General features: G+C 35.3%; 2 protein-coding genes across 9 annotated transcripts in view; both read left to right on the top strand.

Annotated features, from left to right (window-relative positions):
- The window catches only part of LOC125680261 (integumentary mucin C.1-like), a 10824-nt gene extending 9875 nt beyond the window's left edge, over positions 1-949 (top strand). For all 3 annotated transcript variants that reach the window (XM_056161630.1, XM_056161625.1, XM_056161623.1), the window contains 2 exons: positions 523-639; positions 807-949. In XM_056161630.1, coding sequence (XP_056017605.1) covers positions 523-639; positions 807-899 — 210 coding nt within the window. In that variant the 3' untranslated portion in view covers positions 900-949. The remainder of the gene's footprint in view (positions 1-522; positions 640-806) is intronic.
- A 3498-nt stretch (positions 950-4447) lies between these two features.
- Positions 4448-8668, top strand: LOC125680175 (uncharacterized). 6 transcript variants are annotated; one of them, XM_056161580.1, is made up of 4 exons: positions 4478-4795; positions 5177-5243; positions 7040-7147; positions 7251-8668. In XM_056161580.1, the coding sequence occupies exon 4, from the start codon at positions 7256-7258 to the stop codon at positions 8654-8656; it is 1401 nt and encodes a 466-aa protein (XP_056017555.1). In that variant the 5' UTR covers positions 4478-4795; positions 5177-5243; positions 7040-7147; positions 7251-7255; the 3' UTR covers positions 8657-8668. The 6 variants fall into 6 exon arrangements, with proteins under 6 accessions (XP_056017582.1, XP_048775582.2, XP_056017555.1 ...); XM_056161590.1 differs by having other exon boundaries at positions 4678-4795; positions 5192-5243; XM_048919638.2 differs by having other exon boundaries at positions 4683-4795; positions 7075-7147.
- The last annotated feature ends 950 nt before the right edge of the window (positions 8669-9618 follow it).

The raw sequence follows: 9618 nt of genomic DNA, 5'->3' as shown, positions 1-9618 counted from the left end.
ATTTTCGTCAGATACAAGTATCACTTAAGAATTCTGCAAAGTATACTCGTATGTAACATAAAAGTTTTGTATAAAAAGACAATTTAAAAGTGAAAAGAAGTGCCAGGAAATGTTCAGAATGCAGGATTTTGCTCCATTTACCACAGTGCTTCTGGGAGCCGCCTAGGCCCCAGCATATTGGGATTAACCTTTAAATCAGCTCTTTTTTTCATTTTCATTGCAAAATCAGATCTGAGTGTGGCGAATAAAAAATTGCCAGAACTTTGGAAACAAGTAGTAAATAACCTAAAACATTTTCATGTATATAAAATGTCTCAAGATCTCCCAAAGATGTTATATACACAAACAAATGGGTAGAAGTGGGAGCTGTGAAAAGTACCTAAAAGATCAAGTGCTAGACCCCCCCCCCCCCCTTTCACAAAGTCCTGAATCCGCCTATGTAATGATTAGTAGAGGTTAATGAGCATTTGTGTTACAGGTACAAGACATCTGAACCAATTCAATAAAATATTGTAATTACAGGTACTAGATCACTGCTCCGATATACCATCTTACACACCCATCAATATGTACGCCTTTGGTTCAAACAGTATGATTTCCGGAATATTCATAATGTGCACCAATACCACAGAGTTCACGGTACGGTCCGCGTAGTCATTTTATATAGATGCACAATAAAAAAAAATCTATGACGTCAATTTTTCGTGCCATAATATCGGTAGATGTATTCGTAAAATGGATATCAATTTCATGACTGCATGCAATTCCTAAGCCCATGGACAAAAATATTTTGGTTTTTTCCCCAGATTATTCATCAAAAGGATTGTGTGGATGGCCTCCACCTAGAAACCATCGACGTTCAGAATGGGTCTGGCATGTTTTACGTCATCCACTGGTGATCAACCGCGGAATGTTGTTCCAAGTTTTAATAAATTATTCTAAAACCGTATTCGTTATTTAGAATTACGCACCTTATAAACATTAGCTGATGTTGATATTAGTGACATCGTCAACCTTACTGACATAAATACAAGAGGAATATGAAAACACGATCAATATGTACCATTTTCTTTATTCTTTAGAATAATATAGCGGTTTTTTTTTCCCGCGGGTCTAAACTTCGGCGGATTTGTAGCTCATATACCTGTACACAAATAATTTAAGGGGAATACATTTTGGCTGAGGTGGGGTTCCAAAACAAACAAAATAAATTAAGCAATATAGTGTTAATTACTTATCTGTAAAATGTTTTACTGTCATCAGAAACAACTCGCATTCGAAAAAGCCTCTGTAGTTTACTCACCTTCTAAGCTGAAGAATGCTACATAAAACAACTGCTATACCGAGACATCTATCATGCAGCAATGGCTGTAGACACAATTTGGTGCAAAGTGCAGCATGATACCAAACCGCTAAATCAAGGCAAAATTATCACCACACGGAAAAAATGCGCTATGTGGTATGCACTAAATGTTTAAGTACAAGTATATATATATGTTCGTAAACTTTTTTCGAGTACCAAGATATTTGATTCCAAGCAAAGCGAGGGCAATAGAAAAGTTAAAAAAAAAATAACATACTTAGAACATGTTTCACACGAGTTATTAAACTCTGTGGTTTCTATTTAACTTATCATAACCTTTGTGTACTTTTTATCTTTTAATCAAAATCATCGGAATATATCTTGATTGGTACAATTTTAACTCGCTCGTAATAATAATTAGTACCCACAAGGGAATTTAAGTTTACCCATATTCAACGGCCAAGTGATGGTCTACGATTAGTTGCAAGAATGTAACCATCTCCGACTGGGGTGGGGGGGTGGGGTTGTTACAACTCCTTAGGATCTCCGTAATGGTGCAGATATGGGAGTGGTTCACTTGCAACATTTTCGATCATTTTAAACATCAGCTGGTTTTCTATATACTTTTAAACAAAAATGATATTAGGATGTGACCGGTCGCCAGGGGATGTTTACTCCTCCTAGGCATCTGATCCCACCTCTGGAGTGTCCATGGGTCCGTGTTTGCCCAACTATCTATTTTATATTGCTTGTGGGAGTTATGAGATTGATCCCTGTTGGTTATCTTCACCTTTCATGTTTCTTAGTCAATATATAAATTTACAACCTGCAAGTTACGATTTGTGAGACATTATTTTACCGCTTTTGACAGTTTCGATATATTCCAATTTCTCGACTCGTATTGTGCGCCATGTTTGATGTAGTAAAGCTGAACTTGCGGTTGTCAAGTTATTTGTATATGCCCAAATAAGGTAGTGCTTACATCAATGGACGAGTACGAAGGAGAAAGTTTAAAAACGAACAGAAGAGTGTAAATTTTTTCTGTCTCCTTATCATTTTGATTTCTTTGTCGTAATGGCTCGAGTCCAGTTTGAGCAACTCGATTTTCGCGCAGATTGTCAATGTTTTGGTTTTTCAGTAGCCTCGCGATAACAGGCATGGCGGAGCAGGCGAATAATTTTACATGTTCTACATGATAAATTAATGAAAAACACCTTTATTAGACATGCATAAGCGCAAAGTTGATACTCATTTTAGTGTAAACAATATTAGAGACAAATACACGGAGCTTGCTACAGGTTATTTCTTGACAGTTTCAATATAAACCACGACAGAAGACATTGATCAAAAATACCCTTAAACAGAGGTACAAGTTGATAACAAATGAATAAGCAAAAGTGTGTTTTGGGGTGCTTGTCACGGCCATTTGATATAAATAGAATACATCGGGAAAATAAGAATAATGAACAAATGTATGCGCCGATGAGAAGTATTCGGCAGCATAAACATTCAACAATAGAAGTACCATCTTAATCCAGGGGGCCTGAAAAAAACCCCAGTACCCCCTCGAGACTGCAATCTATGCAAAATTATGCTCATCGTCAATCACCAAACACAGAAGACACACATGGGACCCTAAACCTCCAAGCACTGTTCTGGAACTCTTTCAACACCGCAGAAGCCAAGAGGTCCAAGTCATGATGCTGAAAAAAGAAATTAACAAACCGAAAGCGACAACCGGAACTATAACTACATTATTGATGTACAATATTTCTTAGTTTAAAAACAACAGGTGACTTGTGGGGAAAATGAACATTAACTACATTGTACTCTGAATTAATGGATCGCAAATAGCTTATTTTAAACTATAGATATACTAAAGTGTAGGTACTGGGGGGGGGGGGTGTAAAAAAAATAATTATGCGTCTGCTCCTGTCAAACTATGAAATGGAAAGGAATGATCTAGATAACATGCGCAAATTAAAGGAAGTCGAAGTTAGTATACTGAACCCCATCTAAATTAAATTACATAAGTAAGAGTTATGCATCTTTGAATATGACCTGCACAAAATAACCCGGTTTATCCTCATTGGATAAACCCCATTATTCATAAAAGTATTTTGCACCATTACGGAGATCCTGTAGAATTGTACACTACATAACCCTCTCCCGAAAACGACAAAATAAAAAAAAAATCGGAGAGGGCTACATTGTACAATTTTCAAACATAAATTCAAAATATCAAGTTTGGATTTTAAGTCAAAACTTACTATAAATAGTAACGTTTTTTTGGACATTAGTGAGGATTTGTTTTCAGGCATGATAGAAAAGACGTAAGAATTATTTGCAAACATGATCTTACCACACTGACTATGAAATCAATGTGGATCAAACCGATCTATCTATAGTCATCAAGACGCATCGACTCGTTCCCGAAGCGTTCGTCTGATAAAGACAAGCGTCTGGATGATCGAGACTAATATATCTATATATAGCACCAAAAGTGACCAACGACACGAACAACACGAAATTGACATTTTCGGGACGAGCTTTCCCTTCTTCAAAATATTTACATAGAAAAAGAGCTAAATAAATAAAATAAAACAAAAAAATTGCAGACTACACGAAGCAGTAAAACTAAACTACAAAACATAGAAACCAACAGAACATCTGCGTATTGAATTTATTGAGTGAAATGTGGGGCAATAAAACAACGGCTGTTCAGAACAAGCGACAAGACTGTATATACATGTATCCCCTTTCCGGGTCAATTAAAAAAAAATCAACAAGTCATTTCCCAAAATTTGAAATTAGCAGTTACATGTATATGTATTAATGAAATCAAAGAAATTCAATAAAATAAATCATAATAACACTACAAACACAAAGTGTACATCAATATTTGAAATGAATGGGATTTTGTTCTGTAACACGTTAATGTATTTCACACTTTTGTTTAACACCCATCCACCCAGCACGATTTAAGATCATGAACGAAAGAATCTCCACTCCACCCCATCCTATAGTGTAGGATTTTGAAAATCGGACAAAACACTTCAATTTGTGAAGTTTTTCCCTTGTGCTTTACTTGTCAAGATTAAGACAACCTCAAAATATCCGATAATATGTGCTGTCTCTCCTCTCGCTTCGAAGTAAACACAGCAATGTAGGTGAAGTTCAAACTCCACCTACTACACTCTGGTTGGACGACAGTCGGTCAAACAGTCGCTGAAACCGCGGTATCCACGCTTGAGCGTAGTTCACAATATTCTATAGTAGTATCGATTTTCGTGAACAAACCTAGAGTTTGTTTTAAAAAAGGTCGAAAAATAGCCAGATATTTTAAAAAAACAAAAAAAACACCAGAAAAACCCATAGGTAGATGACTAAAGTTTGTAGTCCTTGTTTACCTGTCGACCTGACGAAGGTCGGACTCTCGTCCACTGATAAGCTATCAATTCAAATTTCCAGACCACGTAGGAATCTACACAGGTAAGACCTTTTTGTACCAAATGACGACAAACTAAAATTGTACATTGTATTGTCAATTCATTAAAACTGAAGATTATATTACATAGGCAGTATTATATTTATTTGGGGTTTTTCTACCAATAACACGCATATATTTGAATATCTATAGGAATTTAATCAGGTTCTCAGATCAACAAAGCTACAACACGTACTTGAAACTCTGTTATCACGGACACCCCGATATGTAGGAAATAACATTGTACTTTTATAAATGCAAAAGCACAACTCATAACTATATTTAACACGTTTTATGAAAACAAAGTTAGATATGGTTAACTTATTTTTAGCAGCATGTTTATTTTGTGGACGCCTACTCTGTGATAATGGCTGGTCGTGTTGTAGAAATTTTATTTACAGAGTCAACGTGAGAAGTACAGAGTCCAACATCCTAACGAAAAATCGTTTACAGGTTAACAAATTAATACATTTTTAAAACGGGTGCTAATTATGCGTAATGCTTGGGTCAGTTCTTGTCTGGATGCGAGCAAATTAGAAGATAAGTACCATATGTGCATGTATTTTCTGTAGTACTTGATTTGATATATAGGTCATGGAGACGTATTACTCTTTCTTGTTTACATTGTAACATTTGATTCGAAATTGGGGTATGGGAAAGTTGAATTGTAAAGGACTATATTTCTGTTGAGTCAGTAGCGTAGCAAAATATCACTTTATTGGCTCACTAGTAAAGCAATCATCGATTTTTGTATCCTAAACGCAAACTTTCAAAACTACTAGAATTAGTTGTGGTTAACAAAGGCAACAGAAAATAGGATATATAGCAAGGTATAGGGCCTCATTTTTTACTTAAATTAAAATATAGACGTAAGACCGTGAAACCTAGTTTAGAAAAATACACAATTACGATCATGAATGTAATGCACTAGAGCAACATGGCTGTCATGGGATTTCAGTACAATCATGTATATATATATAGGGTTTCAGAAGAAAATTACAGTTCCTTTGTTGGCATTAGATACACACAATATTTCGATGACACTTGTGTTATATTATCGTTTAAGTCCGAATCTTTCCAGTTGTTCCATCGAAACAAACAGTGGAAAATCTGTTAACAGCAAACGTTACGTATGCACTGTTTACCAAGGACATCTCTTGAAAACAGATATTTCCATTTGTATAAATACTCAGAAAATTGTTTTAAAAATGATTTATAACTAACAAAGCGAAGATCTCCAGAATATGTGATTCAATTTCACAAAAAATATTTTGAATATATATTATTTTGCGGTGAATGAGTTAGCACTTACAAAATTTCCTCCGGTAATCTTATACTTTCATATATAAAGTTTTGTCTTTTTACTGTTATTTCTATCCATATGCGGAATCTTACAGAAGTGATAGTTTTATTTGTTTGTTTATTTGTTGTTTTTTCCATCAGTTTGTTATAGTTTTGCATATATTTCTACAAAAAGGCAACAAAAATCAAATAGGTTTGAGTATGACTAATAAATTCATTAACAGTCTTTTAGAATCCCCATGGGCACGAATTGTGCTCCTTTGTTAGCTGACCTGTTTTTTTTTAATATTCCTATGAAGCAGAATTTATTCAAAAATTTCTACGTGAGAAGAAAAAATCTCTTGCTGTGGCCTTCAATTTGACATTTAGATATATCGACGATGTATTATCTATTAACAATAGTAATTTTCGTTCATATGTCGATTCAATATATGCCAGTGAATTCGAAATAAAAGACACCACAGAGTCGTCCACTTCTACTTCATACTTAAATATTTTAAACTTTTTTCCTTTCAATATTTCAACTTTATGACAAGCGGGATGATTTCAACTTCTCCATCGTCAACTTCCCATATTTATGTAGCTATTTTCCAGTATCACCTGCATATGATATTTACATCTCTCAACTGATTCGATACGAAAGAGCTTGTTCTGCATATGGTCAATTTTTAAATCGAAGCAAACAAGTTGATGGTGTGACTGGTCGACAGGGAATGCTTACTCCTCCAAGGCACCTGATCCCACCTCTGGTATATCCAGGGGTCCGTGTTTGCCCAACTCTCTATTTTGTATTGCTTATAGGAGTTAAGAGATTGATCACTGTCCGTTATCTTCACCTTTCATTATGCTAGTAAATCAGCAACGATTATTGATATCGGTCACTATCCATTTTTGTGTGAGAAATCGTTATCTTGTAAATCATTTATCTAAATATATGTATATTTCAGATGTACTCTCTTTTCTCCTTCCTGATTATTCCTAGATATTTTGATGTCCAATGCCGCCTCGTAAAAAGTCAACCTGAAACACTCGTCCTCTGAGCTGCCCGTTTCACAGTATGTATACGTGTCACCGTTCGTCCTGCCTAGAATTCATATTTCTTTTCTATAAAAGCTGTTTTGTCAGTTTTTCTTTAAGATGTTTCATTGTATTTTGTAGCAATTATGAAGAAACAGCACTTCTTCGTAGGAATCACATTAATTTGTGTGCTTTTCGTCGTTATGAATTTTTACTCGAGAAAAAAATCAACAAATACTGCAAAAAACATTGTATTTAATCCAAACCAAGAAAAATTAGAAATGAAAGGCCACCGAGAAGTGGGAACACGGTATATATCAGAAGGTAACCCGTTCGATCTGCATTCACAAGAAGATATAGACAGCATTTTTCAATCGGGTCATTCTATCCAATCAAAAACAGCAGCAAGATCAACAACAACAACAACAACAGCAACAACAACAACAATCAAACAGACAACACGACAGACGACTACGAGAACAAAGAAACCAACAGCAATGAATTCATTACAGAATTTGAAAGTAACCAAATCAAAGGACGTCGCTTTATCTGTGTTAAATACAGACCAAATAAAGAAGTTAGAGAAAGCTCTTGCAAAAATAAAGGGAATGTCCCTATCAGTGCCAAAAGATAAATCATCAAAACAATTCACAACTGTAAAATCTTTGTTAGTGACGAAAGATAACAAAATAAAGAATTCAATGAGTGATGTGCGTATTTACAATTGGAATGGTTCCTGGAGCCTTTCTTCAATGTGTGATGGGGTGGGGATGAATGATTTCCGGGAAGCGACCCTCAAAACTATGTCTGGACCGACGCCAATCTTTGTGTATTCAGAAACAGAAGACAAATATGTGTCTCATGACATCATAAACACGGGGTGGTGGGAGCATCACCTCGCGGTTCCCATGGTCAACATGCTGCAATCAGACCCAACACTGACTTTCATGGATGTTGGTGCCAATATTGGCGCTTTTACCTTAGAAATGGCAAAAATGGGAAGAAAAACAATATCTGTAGAACCTCTTAAAGACAATGTTCAAAGACTTTGTTGCTCTGTTCATAAAGGGAAGCTAGGACATTTGGTAACAATAATTGCCAACGCCATATCAAACAAACATCAGCAAGTAACTCTGGGAAAGGACTTAAACAATGTCGGCGGAACTTTTGTAAATAATAATAATCCCGTGAAAATCTCTCAGATAGTTATGAATGGTGAGTACTCGACTCCCGTCAACACAATATTATTGGATGACATTCTTGGACTGCCCGAAAAACCAGAACGGGTTGTTATGAAGATGGATGTAGAGGGATACGAGCATTTTGTGTTAGAAGGTGCTACGTATTTCTTCCAACAAGTTTTTGTGAAAGCCATTTTCATGGAATGGACATATAGCAATAATCCTTCAATACGAGATTCGATAATCAAGTTTATGGTGAACAATAATTTTTTACCGTATTCTTTGTCGATGCACGAAAGTATATTAGAATCGAATTATAATGCATGGCCTGGGACTGTTGTATGGATAAATAAAACTAAAAAATAATTGTGTAGAAAACCTGTTTCAATATGGGAAACAATGTTGATCTGGTGATGAAAGTTCTCGATTTCATATCAATTTCAGGGATATAGAGAACAGTAAAAGTAGTTTTTATTCACTTACTCACGACATTAATAAGACGTGTACCGAGTTACAATGAAATATTCGTTGTTTTAAGTTAACATTCGGAAATACTGCAGCTAAATTCTGTTGTTGATGACGACATGCACACCATGTAAATTTAGAATACACAAGTAGTATTTATAAAATTAACGACAGGCCTCATGTTACATATCTTTGTTTAACTTTCCACCTCGCAGTAGTTTACAACAATACAATTTTGAATATGTGTATGTTTTTATACGTCCGTCTTTAGACGGGACGTATTATGGTACAGTGATGTCTGTACATCCGTTCGGGGTTTTCTGTTTCTAATTTTATTTCTCTGTCACATATCCAGCTGAAACTTGCTATGTAGCTTCTTTGTGGATCACTTTAGATCTTGTAGCAATTTTGATCTATTTCAACTTCTTTTGAAGACGTTTTGCCCCTTTATTTGAAATTATTGTTAAATGGAGGGTACATAATTTGTCCGACTAATTCCTCCTACAATTTTCAAGTGAGGACCATCTTGTTTTACAGAGTGAGTGTTTGTATGGATATTGAAGATGTGCACGTGGCAAGGATTTTGATTTTCTTAAATTTTTGAGAAAATTACAGGTTGTTGAACTTAGTCCGTTTTGAGAAAATATTGCAATGAGAGTGCATGATTTGTTCATTGAACTCCTCCAACAGTTTTCAAGTGAGAACGTTCTTGTTTTACAGTGTTGATATGGGTATTGAAAATGTGCATGTGGCAAGGATTTTGATTTCCTTCAACTTTTGAGAAAATTACAGGTTGTTGAACTTAGTCAGTCTTGAGGAAATATTGCATAGAGAGTATGTCATTTGTCTTTTATTTTTCCTTC

The sequence above is a fragment of the Ostrea edulis genome, chromosome 1, assembly GCF_947568905.1.
Source record: "Ostrea edulis chromosome 1, xbOstEdul1.1, whole genome shotgun sequence".
Lineage (NCBI taxonomy): Eukaryota > Metazoa > Mollusca > Bivalvia > Ostreida > Ostreidae > Ostrea > Ostrea edulis.
This window is presented reverse-complemented; position numbering and strand designations above follow the sequence as displayed.